The sequence below is a fragment of the Dreissena polymorpha genome, chromosome 16, assembly GCF_020536995.1.
Source record: "Dreissena polymorpha isolate Duluth1 chromosome 16, UMN_Dpol_1.0, whole genome shotgun sequence".
NCBI classification, from domain to species: domain Eukaryota; kingdom Metazoa; phylum Mollusca; class Bivalvia; order Myida; family Dreissenidae; genus Dreissena; species Dreissena polymorpha.
This window is the reverse complement of record NC_068370.1, coordinates 50,464,634-50,482,055: the sequence shown is the minus strand read 5'-3', so window position 1 is coordinate 50,482,055 and position 17,422 is coordinate 50,464,634. Positions and strand designations below refer to the sequence as shown.

Genomic DNA, 17,422 nt, shown 5'->3' with positions numbered 1-17,422 from the left:
ATACTAGCTTGCTCCTAACATTCGGTTTAAACATTCACTAAAATACCATTTTAAGAAGAACGAGCTAGTCACACGAATTTATAAAGAGTCAATTATTATTAAATACCTCAAGTGAAAGCACCGTCAATCGAAATTTAAAAATAAACCTACCGTATTTGCAGCGAGAACCTTTATATCCGGCGGCACATCCATCTGGACACATACCGGAAATCTTATTACAGGCAGTGTTGTTCAGACAATTACCACATCTGGACAGACAGTCTCGACCGTACCATCCGTTGTCGCAGGCTGTTTATATAAAGTAAACGTAACTTAGACGTTACGTTATTTATTTTTTTAAATAACATATTGAAAAACAAACTATTTTCTTCAAAATTAAAACGTTGACATCAAAGTATAAATCATTCCGTTGTCGTGAAAGATATACAACTGTTGAAGAAAGGTATATTTAAGCGTAAATTAAATAAGCGCACCAACTACCTTTCCAAGCAGTTCTGCGTATGTGATTATGACATATGTACACAATATATATGCAAACAACGTGTTTCTACAGTCGCTCTACGACGATCTACCATTTTGATCATTAGACATTTGTTAAGTTTCGGCCCTTTCCGTGCATATATGCCCACTGATTCTACGTAAAAATCAGTTACATGATGATATGTAAAGACATATGTCATAGTTTTTGTGTGCAAATAAAGTTTATCCCATACATTATTTGTTCAATAGCCAATAACCAAAATTATAGCAATTTAAGTGTTTTGTCAAAAACCATTTCTACTATCTAAATGTTATAAATACATGTATGCAACATATTTAGAAACATCATCGGTTTTTTATTTTCGATTGATGGTAGGAGGTTGGTGATTCTGGAGTTGGAAAAGTAAGCTTCGTATTTTCATTTACAAAGTAGAACAAATCTGAAGCAGTTAATAAAACATGTTCTGATTGAATAAACATTTATCCCGAATATTTAGTTGCTGTTTGATAACACATATATCCAAATATAATACTTTATTTTCCTTGCATAAACTTTTTTAAACGAAATGGAAAAACGATAAATAATTTACTTGTATTGCACGCAGCCCCTCTCCAGCCACTCTGACATCCTGTTCCACATGTACCAGTTAAAGTGTCACAAGGCCCATTCAGACAATAACATCTTTGTTCACAATTAGGTCCGTAGGTCCCAATTATGCAATCTACAAAAACATATTTTATACAACGGAAGACAAGTATTTTTATAAGAAACCGTTGCATTAATATTTAGTTGAAATACTGATTAGTTTCGCTCATACTGATAATACATAACACGCAATTAGTAAACCCAACTGATTGTTGACTATATCGCTAAACTGAAAAAACACACAAATTTGCTTACAACATAACATGTATAAACAACTAATATAAATGAGTGAACGGCCTTTGATCTTTACCTTCTTGTCTGTAAACTTCTATTTCACATATTGTCATATAATCTGGTCACCTGTTGGCCAACCACGCGTATTGCTTGCATAGCCTGTGGCGGACTTAGCTCATAGGTTTGTATTGTATCGGAAAAAGTAGTGACCCGTTGTTCGACCATGTGATTGTCAGCATTACCACCAAATATTGTAATATTCCTAAACTGATAGTATTCAGCTGAAATTTAAGCAGCCTTATTTTCAATCATAGTTTACAATTAATAGTGACATAAAAGTTCAAATTGCACACACACTTAAATTTGATTACATAACTTCGTTACAACTTACATATCATATTTATTTAACGCCGTTTATTATGATTATATGAATATGTATAATAACATAACAAATGCAACGAAGGGAAACACACATAAATATATCTTAAGAAATCTACTACCTGTGTCGGTACGACCTTGAAGTACAACTCGCTTCACAAAATATGTTTGTGGTAGATTTATTAGGAGCCAGGTCGGCCTTTTAATGGCGGTACAACAATTACATTCTTCAGCACGACCAGTTATTCCATCGATGGTTCGGTTGATAACCCAATTATAATATACTGATTCGTTTGTCGACAGTGTAGCTCCTTGCAGGGAAAGTTTCATTTCAACTTAAAAACAGCAGGCATTTTAGTTTAGGGTTTTAAATCGCCAAAAGATAGATATAATGGATAATTTAGAGCATGGTAAATGTTTAGTATTACTTTTTCCACGCAAATATCATAACTTCAACGAAAATTTGCGAATCTTAAACAAGTTTTTAAAATTGTGTCAATCTACCAACACGTGAAAATGCCCCTTTAAAAGCAAATACACGTATTCTTAAAATTTCCGTCTATCGCCGTAGTCTAAAAACATAAGAAAAGTCCATAACAAATTTAAAATTGAAACCGAATACCCAGCCAGGTGCATAAACTAACATATTCTTTCATCGTTTTGGGGCGTTTTCTCAGTTAGTTCCCCTGTTGTTTTAACATCATTCATAATGCGAGAATATCTTATAACAGGGGATAGACCTGACCACATAGGCAATAAATCATCGGAAAAAGCTTGTTTTCAGATGACTGAAGTATTTCAGTTTTATGTTAATCATATGTTTCATTCATCCGTTTCCGCGTTAAATGAACGCTGTCCTCCAAAATTCCCCCCTGTTGAATTACCTGAACCCTGAAAACATTTAAAACATGCCGAATACTTTTTCTTAAAAATACACTTATATCATTACAAGCCGCACTATTTCAGCTATTAATGTTTTGATTAGAATGCAGATTGCCGGATGTTTTATAAGCGCAAATATAAAATATTGTTTTAAAGCTTTGACACGGTGACGTACCCTGTGTTATTGCCTTGAATTTCATCGGCGAGAATTGACAGCAAGGGTCAATAAACTGATAATATAAATCTCATACACTGATAATTTGCATGCGTATTATGTTTTTTTGTTTTTTTTTGTTCTATTGCTGAACAATATTCTTAAACTGTTAAATTATTGTAAAAGGTGATCAATTTATCTCCAAAATAATAACCGACTGTAAGGCTTAATTCACGAAGATGAATACTGCTGTGATAAAACACAATGTTTGGCAGTCTGCAGCGTTTGACGAATAAAGTATTTGTCAAGTTGCAAATTTCTAATAGCAATATATTTAAGTTCCGCGTGACACAAGTTCCAAAAATGGCAATTGTATCCTTAATAAACGAAAGGTCCACAACTCCATCAAAAAACAGGAAAACAAACTACAACACAACAATACACATTTGAACAATTTCACCAAGTGGTTTATATAGTATCAATATTTCTCCATTAGAACAATAATACAATCTTAAATCTAACTGTCGTCAAAAATTAGACGGAAGAATAAATGAAAGAGAGATGATCACAATTTTAAACGCCTTTTATTGCGTGTCAAACGTTGCAAAATTCAATGTGTCCATATGTATGTGGTATATTCGTATATATATGTTGTATATTTCCATTTGTGTGTGGTATAATTGCATACATGTTGTATATTTCTATTTGTGTGTGGTATAATTGCATATATATGTTGTATCAATTCATATATATATGGTAACATGCGATATATGTCTTGCATAACAGATATATGTTGTATAATTTCATATTTATGTCCGATAGTTTCTATATATGTTCTAAAAGTTCATATATGGAGGCAATATTTTGATATATATGTGGCATAATTCTGATATTTGTGTGGCAAAATTTTGGAAACATTGTGTGTTGTAAACTGTCATATGTGTGTGCAATAATTCCATATGTTTGTTGAAAATGTTTCATATATTTGTCTTATAATTTGCATCATGGGAAATATGTTAACGGGTATGACTAAACAACGGATATTGCTTTTTCGAGCGTTAAGTGCGTCTATGGGCGGTTCGATTGATCCAACATAACGTCGCTGTTCTTCGAAAACCGCGTAAGTCAATTTTTACAACTTTTCAATAGGCAAAAAAAACTTTTTTATATATACTTATTTCGATAGTCTAAAAAAGGAACAAAATATTAAAGAGAAAACTGCGTAAGTCCATTTTTAGAATTAAAATGACAACTACAGGCCTTTATATTGTCAGAAATAAAAAGTATGACTAAATTAATATCATTTACAACTTCAAAAAATATTATTTTTTTTTGTGAAAAGTTGGAAAAATTGACTTACGCAGTTTTTGCAGAAACAATTAGTGCAACAATGAGTGTTCAGGATTTTCTCACGTGCTCATAACTATGCCTTCCAATTGGATATTAAATCCAGTATTTTCGCAGAAAATGACCCGTGAACCAGCCGTTCTTATAAAAACAAATAACAATTTGCGCCAAATTTGACTTACGCGGTTTTCAAAGAACAGCGACGATAAGAGCCTCTGGAATTAGTAGAGCTCTTCCGCATTGTTCGATTGAACATCTTCTATTTTTAGAAGCTTTACTATCGCTTCCACCCGATAGTTGGAAGAGGCGGCAGAGATTCAAGTCACGTGATCAAACATCATGGCCGACTAAAGACATGTGAGTAAAATGATTACGCATTTGGTTTCAAATTCTGAGTCTCAAAAGGCAAACAATAAGTTTTGGATCATTATTACAGAATGAATGTGCACATTTATTATCCTGCAATTTTATGTAACATTATGGTGTTGTTGTTTTTTCATTTTGTTTGAGCAGTATCTATCAATTCGGATATGCACACTTCAACTTACTTTTTTTATCATGAAAGACGGTGGTTTAACAAATGCAATTTCCTGTGATTACATCTTCTTCCATTATTTTATTGATATAATCTGGAGTATCATCGATTTTAAAGCATGATTTTGCCATTTGTTAAAGAAGTATTTTAAGCTAAACTGTATTTTCAGTACATTTGTTGTCAGTATTGATGGAGAGGAGCATCACATCATAGTATTAGCAACCCTTGTAGAGGCCCTGAATTCAGATGGTATGCTTAAACTTATAATATTTGTTACTTGAAAAAAAGCAACATAATTATTATGTCAAATTTGGAATTAATAAGGGTGATTATTGTAAATCAGTTACCAATACTTCAATTTCCATTTTATTCATGTCAAATAAAATATACCTTACCACCTAACTGACGCTCGATTGGTCATTGTCCGCTCGGATACTACTAACATGTACCTCGGGTACATGTAAGTTTTCTTGCATGTACCCCGGGTACGGTAAATATACTCAAACGTACCCAGCCGATTTTAGACTGTACCCGACTGTTTATTTCAGCCCCAAATCTGATGTCGTAAAACGCGCTACCGATTACCGTAATTACGAAAGAAACTGCTATAAAAAATGCATCAGCATGCTTGTTGAGTATGAGTTTCAATAATATAGATGCCATTTAACAGAAAATTGACATAACTATGAAAATAATTAATTAAAAAAATTATTGCTGACAACGATCGATTTAGCGGTAAAGTTCCTGGGTACGTTTGAGTATATTTACCGTACCCGGGGTACATGTAAGTATACTTAAGTGTACATGGGGTTCATGTAAGTAGTACCCGAGCCGACAATGACCAATCGAGCCTAACTGACCATCCCATTCCTTATGTATGCTCTTTAAACAATGAAATGCGTTCATCATTATAATTGATTGAAGATGTGGTGACACTTTGTATTTCAGACCATTCAACCAAGCAACATGCCTATGAGTACATTTTATCTGTGCTGAGGCAAGGTTTGTCATTCACATTTTTTCTTATCTCTTTACTTTCAAATGAAACTTGCGAATGTGATTGATTACATGTTTAATGATAATTAGGGATTCAAATAATGCAAATATTTTTATGTGCTTGGATTTTTTTCCGATTGTTTATTGCGAAAAAAAGTGATTAATTTGTTTTAATTTCAAAGTAAACATTGTGATGTGGTCACTTCTTAAAATACTGAATGTTTTGTAATTGGTTAAATATTGGGTAGCCGCAGATGCGCATATATCACAAAAACTTGCTATTCTTTCTGTCTCAAGAAGCACAGAGGTCAGGAGGCAGCTAATGCATGAAATGATTTGTGGACCTTTTTTATGACTATAATTACCGTGTGTTTAAACAATGTTTACCAATACTGTACATGCATTGATTTTGAACTTAGTTCATTTATGTTTGTTCATTTTAAAGACAAGCCTCTATATTTTAAATTATTTGAAAATTAACCATCACAATGGAAAATGCCACATTGCGATGTATAAAAAATCCTATAGCTGCTGAAAGAGATTTTATGTATTTTGTATTGCAGGGAAGACAAGTGCTGGTACTCCTATTGATGGTGATGGCGGTGGTGGTGGTGGTGGGGGGGGGGAGGTAAGGCTGTTGGTGATGATGATTATGACAAGGATTGTAATGCTGATACGGATAATTCTGATGATGATAATGGTGACCATGAGTGGATAATAATACCCCCATAAACGAAGTTTAGGGGTGTATATAGGAGTGAGCTTGTCTGGCTGTCGGTCAGTCGGTCTGTGTGTCGGTCCGTATTACGTGTCTGCTCTCTAATTCAAGTTGTTTTCATTTGATCTTCACCAAACTTGGTCAGAAGTTGTATTAAGATGATGTCTAGGTCAAGTTCGAATATGGGTCATGCCGGGTAAAACAACTAGGTCATGGGGTCACTTCGTGCGTTTTAAACATTCAGCTTGGTGTCCGCTCTCTAATTCAAGTAGTTTTCATCCTAGCTTCATCACACTTGGTCAGAAGTTGTATCTAGATAATGTGTAGGCAAAGTTCGAACATGGGCCATGCCGGATCAAAAACTAGGTCACGGGGTCACTTAGTGCGTTTTAAACATTGAGCATGGTGTCCGCTGTTTTATATGACGACAACATGCAAAATATTCTGTGTCAATGCGGCATGTGGGGGTATTCGTCACGTCTGTCACAAAGCTCTAGTTTATGATGTTTATGATAGTTGTGAGGAAGATGATAGTGATGGTAAGGATGGTGAAGATGGTGACAATGATGATGGTGATTGTGGTAATTATGATCATGGCAATGATAATTATGCTTAAGATTGTGACAATTTTAATGATGATGATGATGAATGTGGATGACAAATAGTGGGGGGGGGTAATGATGATGGTGATAATTGATGATGTTGATGTAAGTTATGATGATGCATAATTTGGTGGTTGAATTAAGGGTACATGTATTGCTGACAAGGATCATTATAATGATGATTATGGTGACCATGAGCGGATGATGATTGACGCTGCTGTTGATGTTGACAAAAATGAGGATTTGTGATGGTGATGATGATTTTCATTGAATTAATTTCCTACTTTGTTTTTATAACACAAATACATTTTTAGGAATGGTCATTATATCACACATTTAACCTGCATTGTGTTATAAATTAAATCTTATTGTTACAACATAATATTTCATTCACAATCTTATGACCAACCTCCAAAAGTGCAGCTTTCTAAAACGCAACATAGAAGTTGGCCTCTCATGCTGTGAATGGTACCACACTTACCCTTTCACAATGATTCTTAAAGGAATGGTCAAGGCCTGCTCAAAAGTGATCAAAATTCGAAGCGTGCATGTAGGAAAGGGTAATGCTATTTAACTGTTCTCTATTATTCGCAATAAACTAGTGTTTATGTCTTGCCATTATTTATAGATTTGTGTTAATTGCTATTGTTTTTAGATGCTGTAATTATACTCCCATTACCATTGGTAATGGGGGCTATATAGGAGTCACTTTGTCGGTCTGTCTGTCTGTCGGTCTGTCCCAAAATTTCATCTGATCTTCACCAAACTTGGTCACAAGTTGTATCTACATGATGTGTAGGTCAAGTTTGAATATGGGTCATGCCTGGTCAAAAACTAGGTCACGGGTCACTTAGTGCGTTTTAAACCGAAAGTTTTTCCTGACCATAACTATGTCATTTATCGTTAGATTTTAAAATTGCTTGGTACATTAGTTCACCATCATGGGACGGTGTGTTATGCGAAAGAAGTACGTCAATATCTCCAAGGTCAAGGTCATATTGGAGTTCAAAGGTCAAAATGCTAGTCCGGGTGCATTTGTTCACCATCATGGGACGGTGTGTCGCGCAAAAGAATTACGTCGATATATCCAAGGTCAAGGTCACACTTTGAGGTTAAAGGTCAAAAATGGCCATAAATGAGCTTGTCCGGGCCATAACTATGTCGTTTATTGTGAGATTTTAAAATCAGTTGGCACATGTGTTCGCCATCATTGGACGGTGTGTCGCGCGCCAAAATTACGTCGATATCTCATAGGTCAAGGTCAAACTTTTAGTTCAAAGGTCAAAAATGGCCGTAAATGAGCTTGCCGTGGCCATAACTTTGTCGTTTATTATGAGATATTAAAATCATTTGGCACATTCGTTCACCATCATTGGACGGTGTGTCGCGCGAAAGAATTACGTCGATATCTCCAAGGTCAAGGTCAAACTTTAAGTTCAAAGGTAAAAAATAGCCATACATGAGCTTGTCCAGGCCATAACTATGTCATTTATTGTGAAATTTTATTATTACTCGGTACATTTGTTCACAATCATTGGACGGTGTGTCATGCATGTCAAAGAATTACGTTGATATCTCCAAGGTCAAGGTCACACTTGGAGTTAAAAAGTCAAAAATGACCATAAATGAGCTTGTCCGGGCCATACTATGTCATTCATTGTGAGATTTAAAAATGACTCTGTCCATTAATTTTGTTCAAAGTCATTTGACGGCTTGTCATGCGAAAGAATTCAAGAGTTCAAAGGTCAAAATGTCCATAAATGATAATGGCATAATAATTCTTAAAAATCGACATAAATTAGCTTCTCTTTTTTGTGAAGACAGCATGCAAAATATTCTGTGTCAATGCAGCATGTGGGGGTATATGTCACGTCCGTGACAAAGCTCTAGTTGTTTCCTTTACAGACCGGTTTTATCTAAAGGCTATATTAAACATTTGTCTTAATGTTTTTTAGAGTCTCTGTCTAAGAACCAAAGACCAGAAAACGATACTTCCAGTACTACATGGACAAGATCACAAACCCTGCTCCTCCTTGAACTGTACAAAGCAAATAAGGATAAGTTCAACAACCCCCTGTTAAAAAAAACTTTGTGGGAAGAACTGTGCAAATCCCTTAACAGGAAAGGTTACCATTTTAATATCAAGCAGGTTGAAGGGAGATAAAAGACCAACGTGGTAGCTTATCGTCGAGCTAAAGAAAGCAACAGAGAAAGAAAGAACAAGAAAAAGCTCTTCAAATCAAATATTGAAAATTTTGAAACAATTTGGTCAAGAGGAGACGCAGAGAGGCAGAGAGAGCAAGCACGTTTAGATGTTGCTAAACAAATGCAAACTGAGAACGTTGATTTATTCAAAAATCTTATTGACATGATGAAGCAGAAATAAAAACTTAAGAATGTCAATACATACACAAAAATCTGACCCCGCACACAAGGTTTACAATTGGGTATATTGGAATCACTCTGTCTGTCAGTTGTCTCGCTGTTTGTTTGCTTATGTTAAGATTGTGGAGTAAACCTCTAAATTTTGTTATGCGATTTAAATGAGGAAACTTAAAATATGTCATCATAAAATTTAGATATACGACACACTTTTTCCATGTTCATTGATCCACATGTTCCTTACTTGTTTGACCTTGAACTTTCTTATAGCACTTCATGGGGAATCAAACCCAGCACGTTAACGAGCAAAAGCTTATGCAATAACACTACTAAAATGGATTCTCAAAATGTCCTGGTGTAATTGTTCTCAATAATCAGGCAGTGCAAGACCTAGAAAATAATTGACAAAAGGCACAACCCTTCACGTATACCTTTTCTTTTAGTTCTTCACCCATCCGTTAAATAAAATTATTTGACGGGGGATATCAATTTAACGAATTTGCTTGTGTTTACATGAGTGGAATTTATAGAAAAAGAAGAATGTGTGTGTGTGTGTGTGTGTGTGTGTGTGTGTGTGTGTGTGTGTGTGTGTGTGTGTGTGTGTGTGTGTGTGTGTGTGTGTGTGTGTGTGTGTGTGTGTGTGTGTGTGTGTGTGTGTGTGTGTGTGTGTGTGTGTGTGTGTGTGTGTGTGTGTGTGTGTGTGTGTGTGTGTGTGTGTGTGTGTGTGTGTGTGTGTGTGTGTGTGTGTGTGTGTGTGTGTGTGTGTGTGTGTGTGTGTGTGTGTGCGTGGTGCGTGTGTGTGTGTGTGTGTGTGTGTAGGGGGGTATCTGTACTCCACTGGCACATGTTTAGTATTGTTTATTGTCCCCTTACCGGTTTCACCGGACGGGAATTATGGTTTGCGCTCTGTGTGTCTGTCTGTCTGTGAGTCTGTGAGTCTGTCTGTCTGTCACACTTTTCTGGATCCTGCGATAACTTTTAAAGTTCTTCATATTTTTTCATGAAACTTGAAACATGGAAAGATGACAATATGGACATTATGCACGTCATTTCATTTTGTTCCTTCGTAAAAAAATCTGGTTGCTATGGCAACGAATAACAAAAAAAATTCTGACAATGGTGGAATTTCTGACAATGGTGGAGCTAGTAGGGGACGTATATTGCTTGGCAAAATTCTTTTCGTTCTTGGCCTAGTTTTACTAGTTTCATTAGATGGAATCCATTTAATTTATAGTTCTAAGCTCACCTGAGAGGAATTTTGTTATTCAACTGGATTTTCTTCAAAATAAGACCCGCATTAGGGTAATATGTTTAACAGAAAATTCAAGGATTTGTTCAAGTGACACAATTCATAGATTGATAACCTAACACAACAACTCTTCTCAAGTGAGTGCTTTAGTTCCAGTAGCCTCCATGAATTTAAATGTTCTTTTGCCTGCCTTTTTAATAAAGGTAATACAGATTTCAATCTATTTGAACATTTACATGTTTATTCTATATTTGTCTAGAGTAGGGGATCAGAAACGTGTTACCTGTTCATTTGTTTTGCTTTTACTTTGTTAAATATAACGGCGCATTTTGCTCTTATATTCTTGAATATGTTGTTTACAATGACAGCTAGTCATAGTGGCAGACAGCCATGTGTTACTAAAACAGATTGTGATGGAATTTGACACTTAAAGCAAAAATAGATCTAACATTCTATCAATAGCTTGGAATAATTACTGTGTTATAATTATAAGTGATCTATGGATTTCAATGAAAGTAAACCAATAAAAAACAACCACAATACCTTAATATTGATATGTAATATCATCACCAGAACGCCTTCGACATTATTTTGAGGTACAAATAATGAAAAGTTATAATCATCATTTTCCGATTCATCATTTTCAAAAAGAATGCCAATTTCATCTTCATTTAAAATGCATAAATTGTACAGTATGCAACTTGCAATGACTGTTTTGACAATGAACTCTATATCCACCATATCAATAAACATAAGTCTGCGAAATCTACTCTTTTACATGTCAAAGCTGTTTTCTATGAGGACACGGGTGCCAGAAAGGACTTTGTTAAAGTTCACCTGTTCCCTTGAAAGGTGACCATTGTCGTTAAATGGTGTCATCAAGTATCTAGAAATCGGATTAGCTCCATCTTCTATTATGTGATTCATTCCAGTAAACCCGGGAAGTGCAGCAAATAAAGGCGAGTTACGAAAAACGCGTGCATCATGCAGTTTTCCAGGCCACCCACAATTCACATCTGTGAAACGCCCGTCTTCTCGACAAACAGCTTGCAAGACTATTGAAGTAGTCTGGAGACCTTTTCCTTGGTGCCTTTTTTTTATGTGTGTCCCATCTATTGCCTCCAAGACTCCAGGGAAGCCTTTCTTATTTTGAAATTCATCAATTGCAGTCTGCTTGTCATTGTTTGATGGCCAACATATTACTGTCTTAAGAAGACTGTCACATTAAACTGTCAGCATTCTTCCGTTATGGTCTAAGAAAGTTGACTTTGATACGTTAAAACGGTCTGCAATAGACCTTACTGTCTCTAAATTACCCAAATACCAAAAGCGTCATTAGTAAGTCCTTTTCCAATGGAACTTGATCACGATCCCCAGTGGCAATCCTTCTACGAAGCTGATCATCAGTTTAAATTATCTCCAGAACTCTTTCAAAAACACCCCTTGTCATGCGAAAAAAGGTCTTAAAGTCATCTGGGAGGTACTGAGGTACGGTGACTTCAACGTAGTTGGCCACTTTTGGGACATCATATCTGCAGCTGAAAAGAAACCAAATTACTAGTTATTAAATGGATTTAGTTAAATGCCTGTTATATTGCTTGATTGCGTCAAGCTTATTAATACCTTAAAACTCAATATGACTTTTGTGCTTAGTAATCTTTATTAATTGGTTCAGAGCATTTTTATTTAACCCAGGACCCTAATACAACCCTGTTCCATTAAAATTGCAATATGTATTCAAATAAAACTTAAATTTGAGTTTAGATGTTTGTTTTCATGGCTATGTTAACATCACAGGGCTGAAGCATGGTCCTTAGATGTTAGGGAGTATGGGTACACCCCTTTGGGTGATACAAATTCTTTAGCATCTTTATTGTTTTTATAATAATGAATTCCGACTATTAATCCAATAAATAAAAGATATACTTTAATTGGTAATTGTCAATAGTTAATACTCGGTGTAATAAATTTCACGTCCCGAGGCCGAAATTACTGTTCTTTATATTGTCCGAAATTTAGTTTATCCTGAAATAACATTGAATATAACAAGTGAATTCGTTAATAATTGTAGAATAGATATTTCACAATACGTACATTGCTGCACATACAGCGGCGAATCGTGGCATTGTTCCACTAGCCTTATCAAAGAGCAAGTCCATTTCATTTTCTTCGAAAAGCAAGTCATTATCATAATGGTTGAATTAATTATGATTCCGTCAAATCGGTATGATTGAATAGTGAGAAGTGCCCCTTTCCAAGGACAGGGTTTTCTATAAACGGAAAGGGTCTCCAGAGACGTAGATAACGTTATCTACGTCTCTGGGGTCTCATATGTTTTATTTTGAATATTTTCTAACAGATACAAAAGAAATGTACTAATAATCTAAATAAAGAACTCATACATCATTATTGAAATTTCAGCTTTAATGTTGATGAGGCCTTTTCCTTCCTCTTAAAGCACTTTAAGCGGGATTTAGCCATCTCCGCTTTTCAGCCACGCCTGTTCAAAATACTTCCCGTGATGCAAATTATAGGACATATACATGAAAATTTTACAACAAATATATGGAATTATTGCCCACAAATATGAAAGTGTATAACACACACATATTTTGAAAATTATACAACACAAATATCAGAATTATACCACATATATATCAAAATATTGCATACATGTATGAACTTTTAGAACATATATATATAGGATCTTGAGTTGTCATATCATACCATATTTTATTAAACGAGTTCAGGAATTTTGTTATTAAGCGAGCCTTTGGCGAGCTTACTAACGCATTTTCTGGACGAGTTAAATAAAATATAGTATGATATGACAACGAGTGTCAGATCTGTTTTATCACATGCTTTTAAATAGCAAATTAAATAAATATTTACGCAAACATAATGATAAATCTCGAATATTGTTTACATTTCCTGACGTCATTTGGAATGCCTCGGCTTTTACAAAGCAAAATAACAAAATGCGATTCGTCTGTTGTAGACGTATTTCATTGTTGTAAATATATTTAGTTCATAAATATATTTATTCTGAATGATATTGAAGTAAATTATTTTTTAAAGGAAACATTGCTCTGATTGTTCAATGGTTGGACAGAGTAGATTTTAACTGTAAACAGAATTAGTAGCGTTCTTTTGTAGTAGTTGATTAGTTTTCAGTATGTAGAGACTGGGTAGAAAGGTGAACTGATTTTACTAACATTTTAATACGTTAATTGGCTTGTCAAGCATGAGTTTATTCACTCAACCACATCCGTGTGCATGAATGACTATTTCGAATGTCATTCTTTGCATATCATTCATGCTGTCAACCTGTATGTTTATGATATTAAATCATAAATATAATATATTTAGGTAAATATGCATTTTATACATCTTTTATATTCATGTCGGTCGGTTGTATTATTGTAATTATTTTGTTTTAATAGTTGTATTTGTGTATTAATTCAGTTGGTATCTTACCGTCGGAACACATCATTTTATATATAATTGAAATGTATACTTATTATAAGAATGATTCTTTGCATATCATTCATGCTGTCAACCTGTATGTTTATGATATTAAATCATAAATATAATATATTTAGAAACCCAAACGTGTTGTTCGAAGAAAGAACCCTAAACGCCCATACGGCAACACTGGCGCCCAACGTGGGGCACGCCACGGCAACACTGGCGCCCAACAACGAGTCTTCGGCATCAACAGCGTTTGGAACAGAAAAACGGAAGTAGCGGACACGTTACTACGACGAAAATCCCTGAACAGACAGGAGCCTCAGATCGGTATCGAGGAGGGGGAGAGTCCAGGAATTTAACACAGCGATTCCTTGGAAACAGGTTTTTGATTTTTCCCGGGGAGTAGGAGTCCACATTTTTGCGCGGCATCGAGCTCGAGCACCGATGTGAGTACAACTACGTATTTCTTGTGCACAAAACTTTGACGTCAAAACCGTTAAAACGTACGTACAGGATTTCACGTTCTGCTACGCAAGGAAGGATTCACGTTCAATCAGGACGGAGAGTGATGGACACTTAAATCGTTGTGGACATTGTGTATCGTGTCATTATTGTGTTTTGCTTGTATTTTGTAAGTGTTCCGACGGAGTTCGGTGAGTGTAAATATTTTTATAATTATTGTGCAATGTTCATCTTCTATTTATTGTAGTTTCATTGTCGTAAATGAATGATTTGAAATACCAATCAGTTGACTTACAAAAACAACAACAACATATATAGCTAATTTAAGTTTATATGGTCATGCATTTTGCGAATTGGTCGAGATAAATGAAACGACCTTTTGTCAGCTCATTGGTAAGTTAGTGTCATATGAAGTTATTTTAAGGAAATTATAGTCCCTTCACGAGCACAAAGTTTATTGCATGGCGAAGTTAAATCTACTCACCACTTACATGACGTTAAGTAGTAGATAGGTTTGAGTAACTGGATTTATTTAGAAGCAGTAGATTTTGCCCAAGGGTTATAATAAGTATCAAGAGGTTTCAATGCGTAAATTTGTTAATTTGTCATACTTTACGTATGGTTGAATTGAAAACGCTTTGTGCGTATTTTTAAAGAGAAAACTCTCTTTATAAATACCGGAAAATAATTACTGTTTTTTTTTTCCTAAAAATTGATAATGTTAAAATGTACATATACGATTTAAACTGCATTATGTAGTTTAATGCGTGTATGTGCGACTGGCGTCTTACCGGTAAATGCACGTGCTCGCGATATCGTAGCGCAAGAAGAACGCTATTTCGGCAGTGTAGTAAACACGCGATAGTAAACCAGTTGCGAGTTCGAATCGAAATAAAATCGAACTTAGTAAACACCTGGTACAAAATAAAAGAGCTTTGAATAGATATTTGTGATAGTCAGGCTGTTGGTTTAAAATAAGCCCAAGGGAGGTAATACAGGTGTGTTGAGATAACTGTTTCGGTACCTTTATTGGAAAAAGGGAAAAAGTGAGTCGTTATTATTATAGCTTGATTAAACGAAATTTGACTTCGGTAAAAAGGGGAGATAATTGAACGTAAATGTAAATTAAGAAAGAGAGAAATAAATACGATTCGTGTGAATTATTTTTCACTTTTCTGTTCATTAAAGGACAATGAACTAAAAATTATATTCATACAATAAGTAATACAGCCTAAGAATTTAACATACGGGATTTTTTTTAGAATAAATCCCTAGTTAACAATTGTGCATACACATTTTTATTAATGTAACCGCATTTAAAAGCATGGCTACGGGTAGCGACCGCGAATCAAGGGGGAGGCGTAGAAATATTGATGATGAACTGTTAGAATTACAAAATGCCAGGCAAATGTTTATTGAAAGGGGCAGACGGGGCTTACATGTTGAGAACCAAAGCACACCTTCACACGACATTAGGCCCGAGGAGGAAAGAGATCAGTCTAAAACTCCTGGCAGAGCTAATCCCAGTGGAAATGAGCAAATACAGGAAAATGGGGTTAAAACTCCAGTTGCAACCAGACTTTCTGAGTCGTTGATAAACAGAGAGCTGTCTGAAATGAGTATTCTGAGAACGCAAATAGAAACGGAAAATCAAACCAAGGATACTGACGTAAAAGCGAGAGAATTGAAAATAAAAGAATTAGCACTTGTGGAACGCGAACGCAAAAATAAACAGGAAGAGTCCCGTTTAAAACAATATTTTGAGGGAAAGGAATTCGAGTTGAAAATAAAGAAGCTGAATTCAAACGGAAGTGCATCGAACAAACTGACAGGATTGCCGAACAGGAGTTAAGACTACGAGAAAAAGAAACTTCCTTACTTGAAAGAATAAGTAGAATTGAAAGGAAGTTAGAGTTGAAAGAAGATGATTTGATCTGTAGAGAACGCTTTTTGAGTCAAAAAGAAAGAGAAAGTGGAAGCCCACAAACAAAGACGCCACTTGAGGAAAACAAATATTTAGCTGATATTGAAAGGCGAATAGAAATGCTCGAAAGGGAGAAACATAGTATGGAATTCGAAGATAGCGACAATTTTGTACTACATAGGCAACGTAGCTATCAGGATAACGCTTACGAGAAATTGAACTTGAGCGCATTTTCCGGGGCAGTACCAGTGCCTAAAAATGAAGTCTCGTTCGAAGATCTGAAACTGGAAGTTGACAATGTCAAAGTGATATATTCTCAAAACACAGTAAAACAGAGTCTTAGAAAGGCATTGAGGGGCCAAGCTAAACGCAAAATGCTTCACATGAAACCGGAAGCTACAGTAGAAGAAATAATGTCCGAACTTGATGATAATTTTGGAAACGTCGCAAGTATCGACACCATGCTTTCAAAATTTCTTATGGCGGAACAAGAACAAAATGAGACCATATCCGAATGGGGTTTGCGTATAGAAGAGTTGTTGCTGCATGTTACGAGAAAGACAAGGCTAGACGAACATGAAAAGAAGGATATGTTGCGAAAACGGTTTTGGCGAGGATTACGGAATGAAGAATTGAAAAATGCTACCCGAGTGCATTTTGAAAGTAAATTGACATACGAAGAACTAAAGATTAAGCTACGAGAAGAAGAATTCGAGATACAAATCTCAAAGGACAGAGGGAAGCAGAAGTGTAGTAGAGTTCATCAGAGCGCTCTGAACGCCAAAGACGAAGGCGATGAGTTACTGAAGCAACTTATCAGAAAGATAGAGGATTTAGAGAAAAAGGTTGATGACTTTAAAAACGAGCGAAACCTAGAAAGCGGAGACCATAGAAACAGAGATACTTCCAGACACAGAGGGGGTTCTCGAGGTCATGGACGTGGAAATCACTATGTTCCATAT

General features: G+C 35.4%; 1 protein-coding gene across 1 annotated transcript in view; it reads right to left on the bottom strand.

The window, feature by feature from the left end:
* LOC127861843 (multiple epidermal growth factor-like domains protein 6) overlaps positions 1-17,422 on the bottom strand; it is a 138,896-nt gene that overhangs the window by 40,442 nt on the left and 81,032 nt on the right. The window contains exon 10 of the mRNA XM_052400523.1: positions 151-288. Coding sequence (XP_052256483.1) covers positions 151-288 — 138 coding nt within the window. The remainder of the gene's footprint in view (positions 1-150; positions 289-17,422) is intronic.